The sequence below is a fragment of the Mustela putorius genome, unplaced genomic scaffold (assembly GCF_011764305.1).
Source record: "Mustela putorius furo isolate JIRA1106 unplaced genomic scaffold, ASM1176430v1.1 tig00003845_pilon_pilon_pilon, whole genome shotgun sequence".
Lineage (NCBI taxonomy): Eukaryota > Metazoa > Chordata > Mammalia > Carnivora > Mustelidae > Mustela > Mustela putorius.
The window spans coordinates 35,199,854-35,224,724 of NW_025421998.1; the positions used below are offsets into that span (position 1 = coordinate 35,199,854).

Below are 24,871 nucleotides of genomic sequence, written 5' to 3' on the forward strand. Positions count from 1 at the left end.
GACACGTGTTTGCAGTCTAACTAAGAGATGAAAGAAAACAGTAGAATGGTACCTAGTTCCACTTCAGCTGCACACACACACAGCTGGCACTTTAAATATTTGCCCCTCTTTGCGTGTTTACAAATTACTGTCAAAGCACCACAAGTATCGATTCAGGGTTACAGATAAATTTTAGTGAACAGGCAGATTTGTAGATACATAATCCACATATAATGAGGTTCAGCTGTAATAAAGAAAAATGAAGTTAGTGAAATGCAGTATGTTGGTACAATAGAGAGGATAAAAACTTATAAAAGTTTCTTCTTTGAAAGGCTAAGAGGATAGAAACTTTCCTGGAGAACTGCTTAAGGAAAGAAGTAAAGCACATTTTTTTTTTTAAAGATTTTATTTATTTATTTGACAGAGAGAGATCACAAGTAGGCAGAGAGGCAGGCCAAGAGAGAGAGAGGAGGAAACAGGCTCCCTGCTGAGCAGAGAGCCCGATGCGGGACTCGATCCCAGGACCCTGAGATCATGACCTGAGCCGAAGGCAGCGTCTTAACCCACTGAGTCACCCAGGCGCCCCAGTAAAGCACATTTTTATAAAGAAATGAAAATGGGATCATAACTAAAAATAGCTGAGATGTAAAATAACAGAATATTATGAATAATTTTATATCAATTCAAAAACTTAGGTGAAATGATTTCTGGGAAAATAATCACTTCTCAGAACTCATACAGGAAGAAGTAGAAAAACCTGAAAAGACCTATAACTAGTAAAAAAAAAAAATTGATAGTTAAAAAGCTAACAACACTTATTGCCCAGATCTTCTTCTTTTTTTTTTTTTAAGATTTTATTTATTTGTTTGTTAGAGAGCATGAGCACAGGCAGATAGAGTGGCAGGCAGAGGCAGAGCAAGAGCTCCCTGCCGAGCAAGGAGCCTGATGTGGGACTATATCCCAGGACCCTGGGATCATGACCCAAGCTGAAGGCAGCTGCTTAACCAACTCAGCCATCCAGGCGTCCCCAGATCTTCATACATTCTCCATTAAAAGGAGCTAGGGCTCCTTGGAGAAATGACTGATTCCTGGGCTGAAGTAGAGGGACATATAAGATGAACCGAGAATATCTTGTTTTGCTGACAAGGACTTGCTCAAAGAATGAAGGGGAGACTTCAGAAGATCACAGAAGCCAACTTGAGGGAGTTTCCAATGTCCGCATTTAGGACAACTGGAACATCATACTAAATAATGATAGTGACAGATTATAAACCAAAAACTGAAATAAAAACTCATGGATCTATACTAATATAAATAAATGGATAAAAATCCTTCCTTAAAATAGAATGCCAGAGAGTGGATAGAAGAAATGATGAAGAAAGATTACACTTTATTAAACGTCATAGTAATAACTCAAGCAGTAATTATTCAGTGGAAAACCTTACAGATACCACCTTAATCAAGTGATTAGAATTAATATCACCAGTAGTAGAACAACCAGACATCATGTACTTCCTCATATGAAGTATACTACCTCACTTTTGTGCATAACTGAAATATACGCACAAGCATATATTAGACCAAAACAAATTGAGGCCACTATATATCTATCAGAATGGCCAAAATAAAAATTAGGGGAAATCCCAAGTGCTGGTGAAGATGTAGAGAAATTACATCGCATACATTGCTGAATGGAATGTAAAATGGGTGAGTCACACTAGAGAGTGACAGTTTCTTATAAGGTTAAATATATGGATACTTGGGGCACCTGGGTGGTTCAGTGGGTTAAAGCCTCTGCCTTCGGCTCAGGTCATGATCCCAGGGTCCTGGGATCAAGCCCCGCATCGGGCTCTCTGCTCAGCAGGGAGCCTGCTTCTCCCTCTCTCTCTGCCTGCTTCTCTGCCTACTTGTGATCTCTGTCTGTCAAATTAATAAATAAAATCTTTAATAAAAAAAAATATATGGATACTTACTGTATGACCTAGAAGTCATGTTCTCATAGGTGTTTATCAGAAATGAAAGCTGTATCTCCATTAAGATCTATACGAGAACAGTCATAGCAATTTTTACTTGTAATACTCTAAAACTGGAAACAACCCAATGTCTTTTGACAGGTAAACGGATAAACAAATTAAAGTACATTCATACGATGAAATACTACTTAGCAGTTAAAAAGGAATAGACTATTGATACTCTAAACCTCTTATATAACGTTTGAAATGCCAAAATTATAGTGATAGTGAACAGATCAGCGGTTATCAAGGATTATGGCTGGGGAAAGGTGACTACGAAGGAGTTTCTTTGTGGTGATGAAACAGGTCCGTATCCTGACTATGGTGGTGGTGACTAAAACCTAGGCATGTGACAAAATTTCAAAGTACTGTACACCAGGAGAGTGAATGACTATTTGTAAAAAGTAGTGAAATCTCAGTAAGCCTTGTGATTTAAATAGAATTGTACCAATGTCTAAACCTATTTTTGATAATGTACTATAGTTATGTTAGATGTGATCATCAGAGAGTATTGGCTGAAGGGCACATGGGAACAAATAAGTTTTGTACATTAAATAATAGTATTATGTAGATTAATTTCTACTTTTATAATTGTACTGTGTTTGTAAGAGAATGTTCTTGTTTTTAGGAAATACAATACTATAGTTCTTAGGGGTAAAGGAGCATCTGTCTGCTACTTCACACATTTTAGAAAAGAAAAATAAGGATGTGTATGTGTGTAGTTACATACATACAGAGATATATATACACAGAGAGAGTGATAAAACAAATGTAGTTAACATTTAGAGAATTTGGGTGAGTGATATATGGGAATTCCTTGCCCAATTTTTGGAGCTCTTCTGTAGGCGAAATTATGTCAAAATAACAAAAAATAGTTCAAAAAAATTTACCCAAAAGAATTACACCAAGTTCAAAAGGTTTTACAGGTGAAGTCTGCATACATTCAAGGAATGTCTAATTCCAGAATTAAACATGTGCTTCACGTTGTTGGAGACTGGGGGAATGCCTTGCAGTTATGTTAAGAGTCTAATAATATAACCCTGTTACCAAAGTCAGACAAAGAAAATATAAGAAAGAAAACCTATGGGCCTGTTTTATTCATGAACATAGATGCAAAATTCTTAACAAAATGCCAAACCAAATCTTTGTATTTTTTTTTTAGAGACACAGTCACCTTATGCTTACTCAGGAATGCAAAGGTAGCATACCATTAAAAATAACTCATGTGGGGTACCTGGGTGGCTCAGTGGGTTAAAGCCTCTGCCTTTGGCTGGGGTCATGATCTCAGGGTCCTGGGATCGAGCCCCACATCAGGCTCTCTGCTCGGTGGAGAGCCTGTTTCCCCCTCTCTCTCTTCCTGCCTCTCTGCCTACTTGTGATCTCTGTCTGTTAAATAAACAAACTCTTTTTTAAAAAAATACATTTAAAATAAATAAACAAATAACTCATGTGACTCATTACTTTAATGAAGATAAAATAAAAGAAAGTCTATGATCAGATGGCTTCGCTGGTGAATTCTACCAGATGTTTAAAGAATAATAGCTTTCCTTCACAGACTCTTAAATTTAAGAAGAGAAGGGAACACTTCCCAACCCATTCTATGTAACCAGTACTGCTCTGATTCTTCTACTTTTTTTTTTTTTTAAGATTTATTTATTTGAAAGTGAGAAAGCATGTGTGAGGGGGGAAGAGCAGAGGGAGAGAATCTCAAGCAGGTTTCATGCTGAGCTCGGAGCCTGACATGTGGCTCAGTCTCAGAACCCTGTGATCATGACCTGAACCGAAATCAAGAGTTGGACACTTCACCGACTGAGCCACCCAGGCCTCATTATTGCTGAATCTTAAACCACACAAAGACATTATAAGGAAAGGAAACTACTGACCAAATATCCAATGAGAATAAAACATCCACTGGAAAAATGAACAAATGATACAAATTATGTGCACAAAAAAGTATCCAATAAATGTATGAAAAGATGCTCAAAATGTACTGTATACTTCATACTATGAAATACTATCTAACATTGAAAATGACTGTGAAATAGAGCTGTATGTGCCAACCCAGATGGTTCACCAACATGAAGTTCACTTAAATTCATTTAGTGAAGACAAATTATGCAAAGGTGAATACACCATATGATGCCATTTATATAAAATTTTAAAGCATGCAAAACATACTGTACGCATGTGTGTATATAAGATAATGCACAGAGCACATGAAAATAACACCAGACTTAGAATTTGAGTATTTCTCAAGTAGGTGGTACAGAGGAAATGTTCAGGGAGTTGTATAGAGGTGGCTTTAGCTGATAGATGCTATTTCTTGGGCTGTGTACATGAGTGTTTATTATATTCTTCTCATTTTGTATGTTTGAAAATTTTCAAAGTAAATGTGAAGATTAATAATTAAAAAATAAATCCTAATGAATTGGAAGAGAAAATTAACATCTTTCCAAAATTTCAGCATGTGCGTTCCATTTATGTTTTTGGTGGTGGTAGTTTTTTTTTCCAGACTTCCTGATTGTTAGTATTATTGTCTTTATAACTCTCTTCGTTTGATTTTTTGCTTTGCATTATTATAGAGTATTGAATATCAAGCAGCTATGGAATGCATCCAAAAAGCAGACAGAAGGAGTTTGTTATCTGAAATTCAAGCACTGCATGCTCAAATGAATGGTAGGAAAATTACTCTGAAAAGAGAGCAAGAGAATGATCAACCAAGCCAAGGTATGCTGTATATCAATCTCACATGATGGCGGCAAATAAGTGAACTGTTTCACTCTGTTTTCCTTCTTTGAATTATTACTCATCTAAAACACATTTCCTTTTAGTCACAATTTCTTCTCATTCTCATTATATTGGAAATAATCTATATTAATGACTCTGGGAATTAAAGGATTGTCCAGTTAGTTTTTTTTTTTTTTTTTTTTTTTTTTTTTTTTAATTTTTTATTTTTTATAAACATATATTTTTATCCCCAGTTAGTTTTTAAACAGATATATTTAAAACTTAAGATGAATAGGCATTGCTTTGATCAGGTTGTTTAAAAGTAGCCCATTAAGCTCATTATCTTTTTTTGTTTTGAAGTTCTTTGTCAAGATAACCCCCTAAAAGAAAATGAAATCTACAATGAAAGTAACTATTTCTTTTTTAATCTTTTTTTATTGTAAACTTAAGTGTACATATAGGAAAGTGCAAAATGCAAAAATATACAGGATAACATCTTTAAATGAATGTCTGTGAAAACTTTACCCATGTCAAGTACCTCAGAAGCTCCTTCCCAAACACACTCTACTATTGTAGTCTAGAGGAATCCATTATCCTGATTATTCTTTAGTTTTACTACTTATTTGTATATTCCTAAACCATGTAAGTTTGATGTTTTCCTGCTTTTGAACTTTACTATTCTGTATGTATTTGTATCTTGCTTCTTTTACCTCTCTATAATATTTTTCTAAGTTACTGCATTTATCTTCAGTTCATTTGCTTTTGTTACTTTACAGAATTCTTACAATTTATATATCCTTTCTGTGGTTGACTGTTTGGGTTATTTCTGCTTTTTAGCTGTTAAAACCAGTGCTATTCTGCACATTGTTACACTATTTTGCTGCTGCATACATAACATGAGTTTTCTGGGTGTATATATTCACTCCCAGGAGTGGAATTGCTGAGTCTTAGACTATATCATTTCACATTTATTTTGTAATCCAAAGTGGTCCCGTCAGTGTGTAAGCTTGCCAGCTGAGTAGCTGAGTAAGAGAGTCCTGTTGCTTCACTTATTTGTTGGTAGTTGACATTGTCAGACCTTTGTTGCCAATCTTATGGATATGCAGTGGATTGTTACTGTGGTTTTAATTGTGTAATTTTAATGTGATTTCTCTAATTACCGAAGTGGTTTCATTCATCATATCATATTGGCTACCTGGATTTTTTGCCTTTGTAGTATGCTTATTCATGTATTTTCCCCATTATTTGGTAGGGTTGTCTGTTAAAATAAATTGAGCTGTGGATGGAAATCATTAGGGATTAAAATACAATCTACTTTTCACCAGATCTAGCAAAGAGACATTTTAGTCTTCAGTTTTGTTTGCTATAATGGCAGAAATACCTATGCTTTTACAAATTTTGAAAGTTATACCGTAGTCTCATATTTGTCATTGAACAACTAAAAATTTTACAGATCTTAAAATATCTCAGAGAAAACAGGTATAATGAGGTCATATATATCTTATATTTAGACATAAGATTAACTGAAGATTATTTTTGGAGACTTGATTAGTATTATTTTACTTTGTTATTATTTAAGTTAAATAGAACCCCATTGAAAATATAGATACATATTTATATTTGTACATCCTTAGATTCTTCTAAGAAACAGTTTTTTTAAAAAGATTTTATTTATTTATATGATAGGCAGAGATTATAAGTAGTCAGAGAAGCAGGCAGAGAGAGGAGGAAGCAGGTTCCCCGCTGAGCAGAGAGCCCGATGCAGGTCTTAATCCTAGGACCCTGAGACCATGACCTGAGCTGAAGGCAGAGGCTTTAACCCACTGAGCCACCCAGGTACCCCTAAGAAATAGTTTTAAAAGCTTACACTAATGGGTGCCTGAGGGGCAATTGGTTGTGCGTTCATCTCTTGGTTTTGTTACAGGTCATAAGCTCATAGTCCTAAGATAGAGTCTGTGCTTGGCACAGTCTGCTTAGGATTCTCTCTCCTTCTCCCTCTGTGCCTCATGCCTATGCTCTCTCTTTCTCTCAAATAAATTTTTAAAAAGAAAAAAAAGCTTAAACTAACATGATTATCTTCTAAGGCCAATGTTATTCCTATCTCCTAAAATCAGTGAATTGTAATATCAAGTGATGAGTTTTGATAAAATTTTTTAAGTTGAAAATACATTCAAGGTAGAATGGAGAAACAAAAGAATAAAGAATAGAGTACAATAAAAGTAAAGAGTAAACAAGTAAATGAGTAAAAACAAGTAAAAGAGTAAAAAAAGTAAACAAAAGAATAGATTAAAACAAAGGAATAGGGGGGACTCCTAGGTGGCTCAGTGGGTTGAGCCTCTGCCTTCAGCTCAGGTCATGATCCCGGGGTCTTGGGATCGAGCCCTGCATCGGCCTCTCTGCTCAGCAGGGAGCCAGCTTCTCCCTCTCTCTCTGCCTGCCTCTCTGCCTACTTCTGCCTATTTGTGATTTCCCTCTCTGTCAAATAAATAAATAAAAGAAAACATTTTATTAAAAAAAAAAATAGGGTACCCCCTTAGAATCTCCTAAATCCTACTGTTAATTAACCCAACTCTTAACACCTAGGTAAATATATTTATCTGCAGACCTTTATTAATGCCTTATGTGTACAGGTTTATATTTTTTGCAAAAGCAGGCTCCTGGTGCATATTTCTTAACATTTTTTTCATTTATTTTACTTAGGGATTTAAATATTTTCATTTGTTTTCATTGTAACAGACTTGTAGAAGGGGTTTTCTTGGTGTTTAAAGAACAAACTGTGATCCAGTCTTATATGACAGTAAAGTTCCTAGGGACTATCTGCAGAGGGGTGCTAAACAAAACCAGCAAGCCGTACTCAGCACTGTAGTGATGGTTACGTACCAAACTCCTGCAAGTGCTTTGTGTGGCTCTTAATAATTATTGGCGTTTTTTAGTGTCAGCTATTGAAATTCTACTTGAGCAAATATACACTTCTGTGTATAGTATTTGTGAACACCTGGCATTTCTTTTATTTCATGTCTTGCATTGATTAATATATTTTATTAAATTGTTATCATTCTTATGTATTTATAGTTCTGAAATCTTGACCATTAGCACTATGAGGAAAATAGTCATGATACGTATTTTTATAAATTGGCAACTTTGACTGTAATCTTTTCACATTTGCTTTTCAGCTATCTCCTAAATCAACAATCAGTTCTCATCAGTAAAATAGTTATAAACCAAATATGTGTTGTAAGATTGTGATTTAAGTATTAATAATTTTCCATTTAGAGCTCTTGGAGTATAATATACAGCAGAAGCAGTCTCAGATGCTGGAGATGCAAGTGGAGCTCAGCAGTGTGAAGGACAGAGCAGCAGAGCTGCAGGAACAACTGAGTTCTGAGAAAATGGTGGTTGCTGAGCTGAAGAGTGAACTTGCACAAACTAAACTGGAACTAGAAACAACACTCAAGGCACAACATAAGCACCTAAAGGAATTAGAAGCCTTCAGGTATGTCAGGCTTCCTTATTATAAACCTATTTGGGTGAAGGAAATGGAGTAATTTTAATCACAGACATTATGCAGATCTTATAAAAGCATAACATTATACATAAAGTGTAAATAACTTGAAACTTTGTTATTTATAGGAAAAATTACAGTGGAAAGGAAAAACTCCCAAATTTTTCCAAATGATAAATTCATTAGGTATTGGCATCTTCTCTGCTGTGAGTTCAGTTCTATTGGACACTTATTGCATAAGATAAATAATTTTGACTTCTGTTTTATCACCAAGTAATTTGAAGTGATACTTATGATGTCAATAAAACTTGTGGTTCATCTACCTAAAATATACAAAATGTTTTAAAATATAATGCTTTTGTGAAAAGGATAAGTTGTTGGTATAAATAGTGAGATATTCTGCTTGCCAAGGACACATTAACAGTGGTGATTCCCACTGTCTTCCCTTCAGTAAAAGACAGAGGAAAATTTCTATTAATGTTATTTTATAAAAATAAGTTGTTTATACTGCTAAATAATAGTTAAAAGTTGTATTACTAGAAACAGTTAATTTGAAATAAACCACAGTCAGACATCTTTAATCTTCGTGTGGCTAGTATTTTCCTATAAATAGTTTATAATATGCCTCCCCTTTCAGTGGAAGTTCTTTCTCTCAATATAAACTTAGTTAAAGTGACTTTATAAAAGTTCAGTTGTCTCTCATTTAGGTTGGAAGTCAAAGATAAAACCGATGAAGTACATTTGCTTAATGACACGTTAGCAAGTGAACAGAAAAAGTCCAGAGAGCTCCAGTGGGCTTTGGAGAAGGAGAAAGCCAAACTAGGACGCAATGAAGAGCGGGATAAAGAAGAACTTGAGGTACTGTTACCTTCGTCTTTAAAAGTCTGGAAAATCCAAAACAACAGAAGAGAGTGAGTCTTGAGACTTTCCTCTTTCTAAAATGTCAGGCTTAGACTCTACGAGGTACAGTAAGTTGTTTACCATATGTGGAATACTAGTATGTTGTCTTAATATCTATCTAGGAAATGCTAATGGTATGATGCAGTTTTTTTTTTTTTGCTACATCGAGGTGTGCATACAGACTGTTCTGCTACGATGTGTGTTTGGAGAATTTGAGTTAGTGCATATACAACTTGATAAATAGCGCATCCATTTCAGTTTAACTCCAAGCAGTTTTGATTCTAGTTTTCTCCTAGGAAGGGGAGCAATGACACCTTTCTAGCAGCAGGAGCCCTCACGGTTACATTTTTAAAAAATTGAAAATGAAGCCTCTTCACTCCAAAGAGGCATTGCCCAGCCGTGCACAGCTCACAGCTCAGGGTGGGTTGTACTGCACCCACAGGGCCCATGTTTATGATGGCCCTACTGGCTCAGAGCTCTTCTTCCATTCACATGTGGTGCTCACTAGCTGTATGCTAAAAAACCAAGTAGCAGACATTTCTGCCCTATTACTTTTTGTTTTGTTGGGTTTTTTTTTTTTTTGAATGTCCATCTTAGTAGCCTTCAGGCATAGTGAGCTCTCTGACAGGACAGGATGTCCCCTTGAGTACTGATTTCTGTTTTTTATTATTAAAATTTGTATAAGTTTTCAGTAGTTTGTCCCTAACTCTGCTTTCCCCAGAAGCCCTATTATTTTTAATATGTGACTTTGGACAGAATGAGACTTTTCGGGAAATCATGTCACATTATATTGGAAATATTTATATTTTTAAAGGTCATTATTTCGAGGGCACCTGCGTGGCTCAGTGAGTTAAGCCTCTGCCTTCGGCTCGGGTCATGATCTCAGGGTCCTGAGATCGAGTCCTGCATTGGGCTCTCTGCTTGGCAGGGAGCCTGCTTCCTCCTCTCTCTCTCTCTGACTGCCTCTCAGCCTACTTGTGATCTCTGTCTCTGTCAAATAAATAAATAAAATAAATAAATCTTTTTTTTAAAAAAGTCATTATTTCAAGACGGAATATACCCTGCTTCATATTCCTTGACTAGATATGATTAATGTTTGGAGAGAAAGTATTATTTAGTTTATCTATTTTTTTTTATATTCTTTGATGAAAATCATCTGGCTGTCCAAATAATTAAGCTCTAACCATTGAAAATTTAGTAACCTGGATAATCCGTTCTATTACCAAATACTACCAACTTAGTATTACTAAAGGATAATTATAGTATACTTATAAAGGATTTTTAATAATTTTAACAAATTCTTAAATTCAACTTTCTTCTACAAGGATTTGAAATTTTCACTTGAGGGTCAGAAACAAAGGAATATTCAGCTAAATCTACTTTTGGAGCAACAGAAACAACTACTTAATGAATCACAGGAGAAAATAGAATCACAGAGAGTGCTACATGATGCCCAGCTATCAGAAGAACGAGGTCGAAACTTAGAGCTTCAAGTACTTCTTGAATCTGAGAAAGTTCGAATACGGGAGATGAGTAGTACCCTGGATAGGGAGCGAGAATTGCATGCTCACTTGCAGAGCAGTGATGATAGTGGGCAGCCTCGGCCCTCCCTACCCTCTGAGGACCTCCTTAAAGAGCTACAGAAACAGCTGGAGGAGAAACACAGTCGCATAGTAGAATTGTTAAATGAGACCGAGAAATATAAACTGGATTCTTTGCAAACAAGACAGCAAATGGAAAAGGATAGGCAGGTTCACAGGAAGACGTTGCAGACAGAACAAGAGGCCAACACTGAGGGACAGAAAAAAATGCATGAGCTCCAGTCCAAAGTGGAAGATCTCCAGCGCCAGCTGGAGGAGAAAAGGCAACAAGTTTATAAGTTAGACCTTGAAGGAAAGCGACTACAGGGAATTATGCAGGAATTCCAGAAACAAGAACTAGAACGAGAAGAAAAACGAGAAAGTAGAAGAATTCTCTATCAGAATCTTAATGAGGTAAATTGATACTGTTTTAAAATATTTTTTAAAAGAATACTATAGCCCTTTGAACATATAATTTAGTACTGGACTAAATTATTTAAACAGTTATGGACAGGGCGTCTAGATGGCTCAGGTCATGATCCCAGGGTCCTGGGATCGAGTCCATGTCAGGCTCCCTACTCTGCAGGGAGTCTGCTTCTCCCTCTCCCCCTCCTCTCACTTGTTCTCTCAGCCTTTCTCTTTCTCAAATAAATAAATGAAATCTTTTTAAAAATAAAAATAAATAGTTAGGAACAAATGATTTTTTTAAAAAAAGGAAATTCATGGAAACTTATTTGGAGTATAAACCATAAATAAGTGTGTTCCCTTGAGAAAAAATGTGATTCACTGTTCATTTGAATTACTGCTTTTTTCTTTTTCTGCCAAAAATTGCTAGCCAACCACATGGAGTTTAACCAGTGATCGAACTAGAAATTGGGTTCTTCAACAGAAAATAGAAGGAGAGACAAAGGAATCAAGTTATTCTAAGCTGGTTGAAATGAATGAAGGAGGAGCTGGCTATAATCATGAATTAGAAATCCTCAGACAAAAGCTTCAACTTGTGGCTTCAAAACTGCAACATCTGGCCCAGAAAGCCTCCAATAGGTTAGACTATTCCTCCTGATGTTTGGAAATGGCATTCTTAGACAAGCTGGATAGAGCCTACCCCTCACTAATAGCTAGCCAAGGGCGGGGAATTGAAATTTTAAAGTTAATGCATGTTCACATTAGGAGATGTTATTCTTTTAACATATCTGAACACCTTGAGCCCTGGAAAGAGAGCACTTTAATGTAAGGGAGAAGATAGGTGAAATAGAGTGCCACCTAATCGGTTAAGTTTGTGCTGGTCAGCACCATTAATTGAGAAAGGTATGTTTTGACTTTCTGTCTTTTTCTTGAAGACTACCGTTTGAAACAGCCGATGATGAAGATTTCATGTGGGTTCAGGAAAATATTGATGGAATTATTTTACAACTACAGAAATTAACTGGCCAAACAGGCGAAGAGGTAAGACTTTAAAAATTCTTTTTTTTTTTTTAAACTTAATTTTACTTCTTCAGTGTTCCAAGATTCTATGTTTATGCACCACACCCAGTGCACCATGCAATTCATGCCCTCCTTAACACCCACCACCAGACACACCCATCCCTCCATCCCCTCTTCCTTCCAAAGCCCTCAGTTTGTTTCTGAGTCCACAGTCTCATGCTTCTTCTCCCCCTCCAATTTACCCCAATTCACTTTTCCTTTCCTTCTCCTAATACCATCTGTGTTATTCCTTATGCTCCATAAGTAAGTGAAACTATATGATAATTGACTTTCTCTTCTTGACTTATTTCACTCAGTGTAATCTCCTCCAGTCCTGTCCATGTTGATACAAAAGTTGGGTATTCATCCTTTCTGATGGAGGCATAATATTCCATTATATATATGGACCACAACTTCTTTATCCATTCTTCTGTCAAAGGGCATCTTGGCTCTTTCCACACTTTGGCAATTATGGCCATTGCTGCTGTGCACATTGGGGTACATATGGCCCTTCTTTTCATTACATCTGCCTCTTTGGGGTAAATATATCTGTGTGGAGCACAGGCACACACTTCTAATGAAGTACTCACCTATAATGTGGTTCTCTACTTGAAAACAGATTATTCATCAAAACATGTGGTATCAGTTGTCTCTATATGTCTGTGTGTGTATAGATATATGGATGGCGTTTATAGTATAGATATGTTTGTGTATATACATATAAAATATATTGTACTTATCTATAAGTATTCTTTTTTAATTTAATTTAATTTTTTTAAAAACTTATGAGATATCAAGAACAGTTTGAATGGAGCTGTATGAATCATTTGCAACTGACACTGTATTTTCTAAAGCGTTTTTAACTTGATCTTTTCACTTATTTTAAACATTAATAATAATTTGCTTTTCCATAATAGAAGAGAGTGAAAATTTGAGGGGAAATTAACTTTCATTATCACTATTGAATAATTATAGTAACATTTTATTGTGTTATGATAAGGAAGTTTTTTGCAAGAATAGTCTGGCTTCTACCCTCACCACTCTCAAAGCCACCCGTGGAATGCCACCAGTGTCTTCAGTTGACTAATCTGATAAATCTTTTCATTCTCTTTCTTGACTTCTTTATAGCATTTGACACTTTTGACCTCTCCCATCTTAAAAATCCTCCTTTTTTTACCTTTTGTGACAATATTCTCTTATTTCTTCCTTTTCTTTCATCAGTCATCTTCATGAATTCCTCTTCCTCCTATCCTCATGTTTCTTCTCTGTGAAAGCTCATTCATTTCCACAGCCTGAGTTCTCAGTAGACTTATTTATTGAACAGAATATACTTGTATCAGGCACTTGTTATATGCCAGGTACTATCCTGGGTTCTGAGCTACAATGAACAAATCTGATAAAAGTCTCACCCTTGGAGCACCTGGGTGGCTCAGTGGGTTAAAGCCTCTGCCTTCGGCTCCTCATGGTCCCAGGGTCCTGGGATCAAGCCCGGAATGGGGCTCTCTGCTCAGCAAGGAGCCTGCTTCCCTTCCTCTCTCTCTCTGTCTGCCTCTCTGCCTACTTGTGATCTCTATCAAGTAAATAAATAAAATCTTTAAAAAAAAAAAAAAAAGTCTCACCCTTATGGACCTGATCTTCTAGAGGCCTGGGGCTCTAGTCTGTATCTCTCTCCTGTGGTCCAGGTTTATATTTTACATGAGTTACAGGAACTCTTTGCTTGGGGAAATGGACCCCATAGTTATCCCGTAGGAACCTCTTAGGCACATTCCAGACTGAGCATCATCTTTCTTTCCTCCTCCTGTCCACAACCCATGTTTCTGGTCCTGGTACTGCCCAGTTTATAAAGTTGCAAGTCACCATAGACCACTTTCCTTTACTCTCACTTTTGTGTCCTAGTGGTGACTAAGTCTCATGCTTTTACCTCCTAAATATCTGTCCAATGTGCCCTTAGTCATTGCCTTTATTCAGGTTTCTAATATTTCTTATCTGAACTGTTGTAATGACTTCCTGATGTGTCCACCTAACACTGGGATGGTCTTCCCTAATTTACTGTACTTTGCATGCTGCTACCAAAGGAATTTTTCTAAAACATAAATTTTGTTTGTGGCACCTTCTTATCTAGAGGCCGTTTATGGCTCTTCACTTCCTACATTTAGGTCTGTTACCTATAAAGTGAAGGCAACCCTTACTCATGCCTTATCAAGCGACTTGTAGCTCCCTAAAACCAACACTCTCTCAAGCAAAACCACTGTACCTTTATACATGCTATTCCTTCTGCTTCAGATGCCCTTCCCTTCCTTCCTTCCTACTTGTGAAATTCTTCCTAGTTATTCAAGACTCAAATCAAGCACCAGTTCTTCATGAAATCTGTTTTTCTCAGTGCCCGTTCACATGTTTATGTGCATTGTTCATAAATATCTGTGCTTCTACAACCTTAATACCATTTTATCTTTCTAGCCTGGTTTAGTGTCTCCAGGTGGTACTTGTGGCTCATTGACTGAAAGACTGCTGAGACAAAATGCTGAGCTGACAGGACATATCAGCCAACTGGCAGAAGAAAAGAATGATTTGAGAAATATGGTTATGAAGCTAGAAGAACAGATCAGGTGGTATCGACAGACAGGAGCTGGCAGAGATTATGTACGTCTAATTTTAGCATGGCCACGTGAGAAATATTGCAGGATTATAAATTCTGCTCTCTGGTTTCAATTCTTAACCCTAATATAAAAATATTAAATATCTGATTCTTAGTAAGATTATGAGAGAATGTTATAGAGATGACAATAATAATAATAATAATAACAACAAACATTCTTTATTGGGAGCCTTCTCTGGGCCAGATCCTGGGTTCTATACATTTAGAGTCTTTAATCCACATTCAGCCTTACACATGAGAAAACTGATGTCTGTAGTCAGACCAAGAACTGCTTATCTTAACCAAAGCCAGATACTCTGCTACCTATGGACCACTGGTAGATACATGTAAAGAAATAGTCAAATGTGAATTCTTTCTGTTCTTATCGGTTAGTTATTAGTTATTATGTTTGTGACTCAAGTGGAAGATGATATTAAATTCTGTATTTCGGCCTAATAACCACTCTAGCAGTTTATTTAACGTTTTTCAGTTAAAAGCTATAAAACAAACTGCTAGCTTCTGTAATACAAAGATAGGAATATAATATAAAGCTAGGAAAGACTCGTGAGACAACTGTGCAGTCAAATACACGATAACACATCCACACTGCTTCTGTAGCGAACCACATCCCTGTGGGCAGGGTGAGTGGTTTTTTTCCCCCCATTTCTGCAGTGGGCTATTTCAGGCATAGGTCTTACATTTGAACCCACATGGTCCATTTATTAAGTCTCTATAGACTTTTTTAATTTCAGAGGTCTTTCCTTGGGGCTAGACTCCCATAGGGATTTTTAGTTTTAAAATTAATCTACTAAGCAAAGGACCATATAATTAAAGTCATTGTATGTTCTTTACTGTCAATTGAGATTGGCTTTGAACGCTCCCTGTCTGAGACTGGAAAGCTCAGGTTCCCACAGGGAATACATTTAGTGTGTTTAATTTAGATTTTTCTTCAGAGACTTATTCCTAAAAATCATTAAGTAGGCTCCTGTCTCTGCAGTCTTCTAGGTTTTCATTCAGTGGTGGTGCCAACATTGAAGCCATCATTGCTTCTGAAAAAGAAGTCTGGAACAGAGAAAAGCTGACTCTCCAAAAGTCCTTGAAAAGAGCAGAAGCTGAAGTGCACAAACTGAAAGCTGAGCTAAGAAATGAAGCTTTACTTCAGAATCTGAGCCCTGATTCTGAGCATGCTGCTATAAAGGTAGGAGCCATCTTCCTTCGAAACAAATACCAAAGCTGCTCTTCTGTTCTTGCCTTGTTTCATCTCTCTCTAACCTTAACAGAGTAAAGAAATTTAGGTGGCATTTACGCTATCTCTACATCTCACTATTCAGTGTGTGTCATGAATGCAGGTCTCTAGCTGGTCGCAGAACCTTAGTGGCAAGGCATGCCCTCATGGCAGCATGAGCTCATGATTTCGTTTCCCCCCATCTCATTCCTAATAGATTACAGAAATTCTCTTTTCCACTGCCAACCCAAGCTCTACTACTTTCAATATTAGAGCATCACCATGCTCTGTAAGATGGTAAGCCCTCTGAACAGCCTCTCTACTGACTAATGAATATTGTAATAAAACTACTTTTAATCCATTAACATAAAATCCAAAACAAAGAAAGAAAAATGTTTGGAATATGTTTTTAAATGTGGAGTGAACCTAAGCTTATGACTCTTAAAGGGACAGAGGACATTAACATTGAAAACATTAAATAAAAAAAGGTTAAATAAATTAGTGGGCCTAAATAATAAAAGTAGCTCTATGCAGTTAGAGAAGAAAAACTGAAATGATAATGGAAAGACAAAAATATTTATAGTAAACATGATGAATTTTAGGGGCTAAAATCCAAAATAAAGCAAAAACCTAAGTATAAGGTTTGTATTCGCGTTCCACTGACTAAAAAGAGACAGAAGTGTAAAATTTAAGGTTGATTATCTTCACCTTCAACTTTGCTGACTGAGTAGAAAACAGTAGGAAGGTGTCTGCCATTCTGCTACTACCCCTTTTTAAAATAAAATCTAGGTTATCTTCCTCTAGAGAACAATTTGAATGGCTTCTTAATAATGGCTTTATATTCTTTCCTTTTTTTTTAACATTAGAGAATTTATGGTAAATACCTTCGGGCAGAAAGTTTCCGGAAAGCTCTCATTTATCAGAAGAACTACCTGCTGTTGTTACTGGGTGGGTTCCAGGAATGTGAGGATGCCACACTGGCTCTGCTTGCCCGGATGGGGGGACAGCCGGCCTTCACAGACCTCGAGGTGCTTACCAACCGTCCAAAGGGCTTCACCAGGTTTCGGTCAGCCGTCAGAGTGTCCATGGCAATTTCAAGGTAAAGTGCTGGGAGGAAAATGCATTTTAATAGGCCCTAAAAGGATTTAGATTTTTAATCCTTTCTTTTCTCTGCCTATTGTGCTCTGTATTCATACAGTAGGAGACATTTGCCATCATTAAAACATGCGGGCTTCTTTCTTTCATCCTCTTAGCCAGTGATACTTTATGCTATACCATGGGGACCCTCTGAAAAGTGCTTCCCAGAGGCAGGGAGCTGGTAACTCATAGCTGGCATGTCCAATCTGGATTTTTTGTTTGTTTGTTTTATTTTATATTTTAACTCTGAATAAACCCATGAACTAGCTCAGATATATAAATAAAAGGGATCACAAAAGGGGGGCGGTTTAAAAAATTACTTGGGCTACACATTCATTTTCTTCATTGCTAAAATAACCCATTCTTGGAGTTCAGCTACACAAAGCCCTGGCCTAACTCTGTATTCGAACCCAAGATTAGCCTTGAGGGCACTGGACTGTGCTAGTGCTTTTGTCACTCTTCTCTGGTAGTTCCATGCTAGGAACTCTGGTACTCATTCTGATTTGTGGTTGGAATGGAGCCAGGACTCAAACTCCCTTGAGGACCTGGCCTTCTGCAGTACTCTCACCTGAGTGATAAATACCTAGATCCCTAGGCTTCTCCATGCTTCCCCTTCTTTTTATTTATGTCTGAACCAGAACAGTTTCAAAAGAATTTCAGTTTTTAAAATTCTTCCTATCAGGTCACATCTGATACATTTTGAGAAATATAACAGAAGTTTTTAACTAGAAGCTAAAATCACCTAGCTCAGAATACCATCTCACAGATGAGGAAACCGAGGCAGGGAAAGGTTGCAAAGCCTGTAGTGATAGAGCTAGAACAATTGGCCAGGGCTCCCAAGTCTCACTTGTGTGGGCTCTGTAAAGGAAGTTCACACTTTATCTTATTAATAGTCCGAGACCCTCCTTGCCTCTACTGTTCCACATTGTTGCCGGGTGGTCCCAGTTCCTCCTTCCTCATCATCCATTCCTTTTACCACCTTGTACGCTGTGTATAGGGCTAAGTGCTGGGACATGAAGAAAAAAATATATATAAAGCTTGCCTAAATCCCTAAAGGCAGCTCCCTTCCTAGTGAGGAAGACCAGTGTGCTCCTAACTTAGAAGACACTAAATGACAGGTCACAGGAGTTAGTTATTAATTTTATTGGAAGAATTTGGGAAGGTTCTATAAAAGCCAGTTGTCACAGAAGGACTTCATTCTAACTGCTTCTTTTTCTTGTCCTCTTACATGTCTGTTGTATTTTCACTGTCCTAAAACTGAGTTTTGTAACTGATTGGAATTAAGAAATCAAAATTGGCGTTTAGAAAGTTCCTTGGGCCAGAGTAGGGCAGGCAGCACCTCGCTGCAGCTGGTGTGTTGCTCTGCCATCCCCCTTCCTTTTAAAGCCTCGTGTTTTTCACCCCCGATCCCAGAGCCTCACTTCTCTTCCAGCTTTCCCAGCTCAGTCTCACTGCCAGGGTAAGGGTCTTTTTATTCTCCTTCCATCTCATTTGCCTTGTATTCTCCATTCTTTTCACTTATTTATTTTTTTTAAAGATTGTGTTTATTTATTTGAGAGAGAGGGAGTGAGAGCACAAGCAGGGGGCAGAGAGAGGGAGAAGCACGCTCCCAGCTGAGCAAGGAACCCGATGTCAGACTCGATCCCAGGACCCTGTGATCACTACCTGAGCCAAAGGTAGACACTCAACTGACTGAGCCACCCAGGCACCCCATTCTTTTCTTTTTTCATTATTTCTCGCCCTTTATTTGCCCATTCACTTTTCTCTTTTGCTTTTATTCTTCATCTCTTTTGAGTCCTAAACCTCTAAAGTCAGAACCTGGTGCTGGCAACAGGTAAGATTTTTGGTGCCTCTTGGGAAGCCAGTCTGTTTTGCTCTAGTTTATTTTGCCACAAACCAGGAGACATTTGTGTTATTTTATTTTATCTTCTTAAAGATTTTATTTATTTGTCAGAGAGAGGCATAGCGAGAGAGGAAACACAAGCAGGGTGAGTGGAAGAGGGAGAAGCAGGCTTTCTGCTGAGCAGGGAGCCTGATGTGGGGCTTGATCCCAGGACCCTGAGATCATGACCTGAGCCAAAAGGAGACACTTAACAACTGAGCCACCCAGGCACTCCTGCATAATTTTTTTTTTTTTTAAATATTTCATTTATTGGGGCGCCTGGGTGGCTCAGTGGTTTGGGCTGCTGCCTTCGGCTCGGGTCATGATCTCAGGGTCCTGGGATTGAGCCCCGCATCGGGCTCCCTGCTCCGCAGGAAGCCTGCTTCCCTCTCTCTCTCTCTCTGCCTGCCTCTCTGCCTACTTGTGATCTCTGTCTGTCAAATAAATAAATAAAATCTTTAAAAAATATATATATATTTCATTTATTTATTTGACAAAGATCACAAGTAGGCAGAGAGAGGAGGAAGCAGGTTCCCTGCCAAAGAGAGAGCCCAATGTGGGGCTCAACCCCAGGACCCTGGGATCACGACCTGAGCTGAAGGCAGAGGCTTCAACCCACTGAGCCCCTAGGCACCCCTTCTGTATAATTTTAGATTAGGCAGTCACATGACTGTTGAAATTTGTTCTGTGTTCATATTCAAATGAATGACTTTATTTTTGTGGGAAATGTATGTTTATACACTTTCCATTATAGATGTGCTGTGAAACTTTTTATTGGTGTCTTTTTTAGAATGAAATTTTTGGTTCGACGGTGGCAACGAGTCACAAGTTCTGGTTCCATCAATATTAACAGAGACGGCTTTGGACTGAATCCAGGTGACGTCAAAATAGGATTTCTTGTGTTTATGATTCTCTTAATATTACTATATGTGTAATACCTTCCAAATAATGTGTTCTGGTACCTGTTATCCAAAGACCCAGAACCCTGTAACCAACAGAGCCAAGGGCCTTACTGTTTCAAAGAGTAATGAGAGTTGATTTTTATAGGCCACTTACACTAGGTCTTGCTTTGTCCCTGTATTCTCATGTATTCTTCCAATTCTATGATGCAAGTGTGGTTACTGTTATTCTCACTTCATAGAAGAAAAACTGAGGCATGAAAATCATTTGTTGTTTTTCTCAGATTACCTGGTAGGAAGTGGCAGAGCCAGCACTGAACCCTGGCAGTCTGGCTCTAGAGCCCAGTCCTGTTAACAACTGCATTTAAGACTCTGATTCCAGATAGGAATGTTGTTAATCATATGGTAGTTATGGTTTCAAGTTTTGCAATTTAGCAGTATTCAGGTTTCTGAGTTTACAAATAGGTTATATATAATGGTGACAGTTACAATTCCTTCTCTCTACACCTCAAAGTGGAAACAAACATTAGAACTTCAATATTTTATGCATACGGATGAACTCAGAAGCTGGAAGTATACACAGTTTCAGACACACAGCATAACTATATTAATGCAGCTGTGTATTGATATTAAACCACCTTTACACATTCTACCAGTTACTGAGCAGAGAAAGAGGAAATATATTTGGTACCTTAAGCAAAGTGCCTTGAAATATGTATTCTTACACAGAAACAGCTGAAATTTGTACCATATTGAGTTCTATGTTGTAAGTTAGCAAATCTTGATTTCAAGTTTTTTCTAGTAAAAGTCGGTAGAGTAGTTTGAGGTTATATTTTTTATCCACATCATCTTTTTCCCCAAACCACACATACTCAGACACCCCTCTCCTCACCTCTAATTATAACTAAGAAGAGGTCTTTTAAAAAAAATAAAATATTCCAATTAAGTAATGTATTTTCTTTGAGGTATAGTTCCAGATTATCAGAAATACTTACATTCGAAGGAAAACAAAATCATAGTTAAACGGTTTTTTCTCTTTTTTAGGAAGAATAATTGAAGAAGATGACTATAAGTAGGAGATAGTATTGTATAGTGCAGTATAGTAGTCTTCTGAGCACTTCTCTGTTTTGTAGAAATTTTTCAAGGGCTTGATAGTTTTTCTTTTACAATATGGTACATTTTGGATTACTTTAGGTGCTGAAAAGACTGACCCATTTTATCATTCTTCTGGCGGCCTGGAGCTATATGGAGAACCGAGACATACTACGTATCGCTCAAGATCAGAGCTGGACTATTCTAGGTCTCCTGTACCTTTTCAGAATAGGTAAGAATTTGATAAACATGCCTAAGAGTTGTTACATGTGCTAATACTTAACAGACAAAAGAGGACAGTATTAGGGTTTTGACTCCTTTGTGTCTAAATAACTAGTTGTATGTATAGTTGCATATGATGTATATAACCTAAGACTGAGAAGCAAAAACAGTATTTGGATATATACCTGGTTTCCAAGAGTATAGGAAACCAACACTGGGTATTATATACAACTAATGAATCATGGAATACTACTTCAAAAACTAATGATTATTATGGAGTGGCTTAAGTGAACATAATAATAATGATGATAATAATTTCTTAAAAAAAAAAAAAGGAAACTGAACGAACCAAGTGTTATTTTAGTATGTTCTCTGGTTGAACATTGGGAAAAGCATTAACTAAAATTGACAATCTCTGGGGATTATGAAAGAAAACTCTAAAGCCTACATGACAAGCTGTATTTGTACATACATGGTGTTTATTAAGACTTCTGCAACAAGCAACTGTACTGGCTGCTTTTATGATGACTTAGAAGCTGCTTTGAGTTGATTAGAAGTTTTTTCCCATACACATCACAAGCTCAGACATTTGGGGGATACAGATTAAGCCTGGCTTAGTGTCCCCGAGTACTTGAGACAAATTGACTGAAAGACTACTACTGAGGCAAAATGCTAAGCTGACCAGACATGTCAGCCACTGAGTGAAGAAAAGAATGATTTAAGAAACATGGTTATGAAGCTGGCAGAACACATCAGGTGTTACAAACAGACAAGAACTAACAGATTATGTATGTTTATTTTTAGCATGGCTATGTACTAAAAATACTGCAGAGTTACAGTTTCTGCCCTCTAGTTTCAATTTTTAACCCTAGTAATGTAAAAGTAGTAAGTATCTGATTCTTAATAAGATCACTGGAAAATATTATAGGGATGGCATTGATAATGATACTTATTATATTAGACATATATGTTACATAATTAATAATTTACTATAATTATTATAATAATAAGTAATTATTATTTACTGGGAACCTTCTCTGATCCTGGGTTCTATACATTCAGAATCTCTAATCTACATTCAGCCTTGCATATAAGAAAACTGAAGTTCACAGTCAAACCAAGAACTACTTTTCTGCAAAGCCAGATATTTGCTACCTATGGGCCAACAGTAGAGACCTGTAAAGAAATGTTCAAATGTGAATTCTGGCTGTTTTTGCCAATTATCAGTTATTATGTTCATAACTCAAGTTAAAGATTTACCTTTTGAGGGCAGAGTGAAGGCAGGTTGTTAGGTTACTTGCTTTGTGGATGATTTGGATTCATGTTCATATTTTCAATCTCATAGGTACCCAGGCCCTCCAGCTGATTTAAATCCTGGTTCCTTAGCATGTTCTCAGCTTCAGAATTATGACCCTGACAGAGCCCTGACAGATTATATCACTCGGCTAGAGGCACTGCAGAGACGACTTGGAACTGTGCAGTCAGGTACTCCCAGCTTCACCATGTATTACTATTGGCAGCCCTGTAGTGCTGGATGGACCCAGAGCTCTCCATTCTCTTTCTGAAACCCCTTGACCTTCCTCATTAGATAATCAAATCTTAGAGTTTAGTTTGTGAGTTACCAGGTTAGACTTAGGAATTTAACTCAAGACATAATTTATCACCCAGATTTCACTCCCACAAAAAAGATTCCCTGCTCAAATTGATTAGACGAAATGCACAGTAGGCACCAGTGTACATAGTCCTGTGAGGCTTACGGAGTCTGCTGGAGACTCTTACGGAGTCTGCTGGAGACTCTTACAGAGTCTGCTGGAGAACCTGTTCGCAAGTATAGCTGACTTCTGAACAACAGGTTTGAACTGCACAGGGCCACTTAGATACAGATTTTTTTCACCGAATACAATACAGTACTATAAATGTATTTTCTGTTAGGATTTTCTTAAAATTTTTCTTTTCTCTAGCTTACTTTATTTTAAGAATATAACATATAATATAGAAATACGTGTTAATTGACTCTATCTTACCTATAAGGCTTTTCTTAGTCAGGAATAGGCTATTAGTAGTTGAGTTTTGGGAGAATAACGTTACACATGGATTTTTGACTGTGTAAGGGTTCAGCATCCTTAACCCCCACATTGTCCAAGGGTCAACTATAATATGTGCTGAGGCATGCAAATTAGGGGTGGGGAGATGAGAGAAGGAAGGAAGTGATCTTAAGCATTTAATGCAGCCATTATCTTTACTCGGACCCCGTGCTCATCTGCATGATCCACAAAACCTGTTCCATTCAAAAGACTTTATAAGAATGACCATTTTTCCTCTGATCAGAAACACACAGAAATTCTTACTTAATAGACATATGGATTCCCTGTTCATCGTGGGAAAATCTCGTTTCCTTCGAGATTCAGTTCACTCTTTAGTTCACTCCTGATTCAGAGGTTTGAATTTTAATTTAATGTGCTTTAAATTAAGTTTAAATCAATATTTTGTCTCCCTTCAGTTCACTCCTGATTCAGAGGTTTGAATTTTAATTTAATGTGCTTTAAATTAAGTTTAAATCAATATTTTGTTTTTACTTTTAAGACCCACCCTTTTTTTCGTTCTATCCCCACAAACTAGACAGAGCTAGTAGCGATTTATTTTCAGTAGTTTGTCTCCTCATACAAGAAATCATCTAACTCAAGCAACATGTAGTCATAGAAAACTGTTATCATCATAGCTGGACTTTGGTATTATTTGGTTTTTATTTTGTTTTGAGCATCTAGATTTCACAAGACTCAGATTTCATTTATTTTTATTTACTTTAATTTAAATTCAATTAACATAAATTATTAGTTTCAGAAGTAGAATTCAGTGAAGACTCCGATTTTAAAGACTGAAAGATTTTTCAAGAGGCAGGAGGTAGAGGGTATAGAACATTCAACCTGGTGGGAACTTTGAAGAGCATCTTAACATTAGTCTGCCCTTGCTACAGATCAAGCCATAATGACTTTTAAGTATATATTCAACATCTCTTTTAAAAATTATTCAGGGGTGCGAGGGTGGCATGGTCAGTTGAGCTTCCCAACTCTTGGTTTCAGCTCAGGTCATGATCTCATGGGTCATAAGATCGAGCCCTGCACTGGGCTCTGCTCTTAGCAAGGTGTCTCCTTGAAGATTCACTCCCTTTGCCTGTCTCTCAACTCGTGCGCATGTGATCTATCCTTTTCAAATAAATAAAGCTAAGAAATAGAAATCCATTCAAGTATGAATAAGACTTTTTTTAGAAAAATAAAAAGCATTTTTTATTGCATTTTTTTTTTAAATAGGCTCTGCGGCTCAGCACAGAGCCCAACATGGGGCTCAAACTCATGACCCTGAGATCAAGACCTCAGCTGAGATCAAGAGTTGCATGCCTAGCCAACTCTTTTTATTTTAATGAGTCACCCAGGCTCATTAAAATAAAACATTTTTTTAATGGAGAATAATAGTAACTTTACCTTTCATGAACTAGTTAGTTTGGTATATAGGTAGCAGTCTCATTTGATATCACTACAGGCATACCTTGTTTTATTGTGTTTTGCTTTATTGCAATTTTATTGCATTTTTTACGTATTGAAGGTTTGTAGCAGGCCT

General features: G+C 37.1%; 1 protein-coding gene across 8 annotated transcripts in view; it reads left to right on the plus strand.

Annotated features, from left to right (window-relative positions):
- The window catches only part of AKAP9 (A-kinase anchoring protein 9), a 194,641-nt gene that overhangs the window by 166,827 nt on the left and 2,943 nt on the right, over positions 1–24,871 (plus strand). For all 8 annotated transcript variants that reach the window (XM_013047838.2, XM_013047840.2, XM_013047842.2 and 5 more), the window contains 12 exons: positions 4,574–4,718; positions 7,992–8,211; positions 8,928–9,078; positions 10,446–11,114; positions 11,536–11,744; positions 12,041–12,146; positions 14,622–14,804; positions 15,797–15,997; positions 16,891–17,123; positions 19,834–19,919; positions 21,137–21,266; positions 22,602–22,741. In XM_013047838.2, the coding sequence (XP_012903292.1) occupies positions 4,574–4,718; positions 7,992–8,211; positions 8,928–9,078; positions 10,446–11,114; positions 11,536–11,744; positions 12,041–12,146; positions 14,622–14,804; positions 15,797–15,997; positions 16,891–17,123; positions 19,834–19,919; positions 21,137–21,266; positions 22,602–22,741 (2,473 nt within the window). The remainder of the gene's footprint in view (positions 1–4,573; positions 4,719–7,991; positions 8,212–8,927; positions 9,079–10,445; positions 11,115–11,535; positions 11,745–12,040; positions 12,147–14,621; positions 14,805–15,796; positions 15,998–16,890; positions 17,124–19,833; positions 19,920–21,136; positions 21,267–22,601; positions 22,742–24,871) is intronic.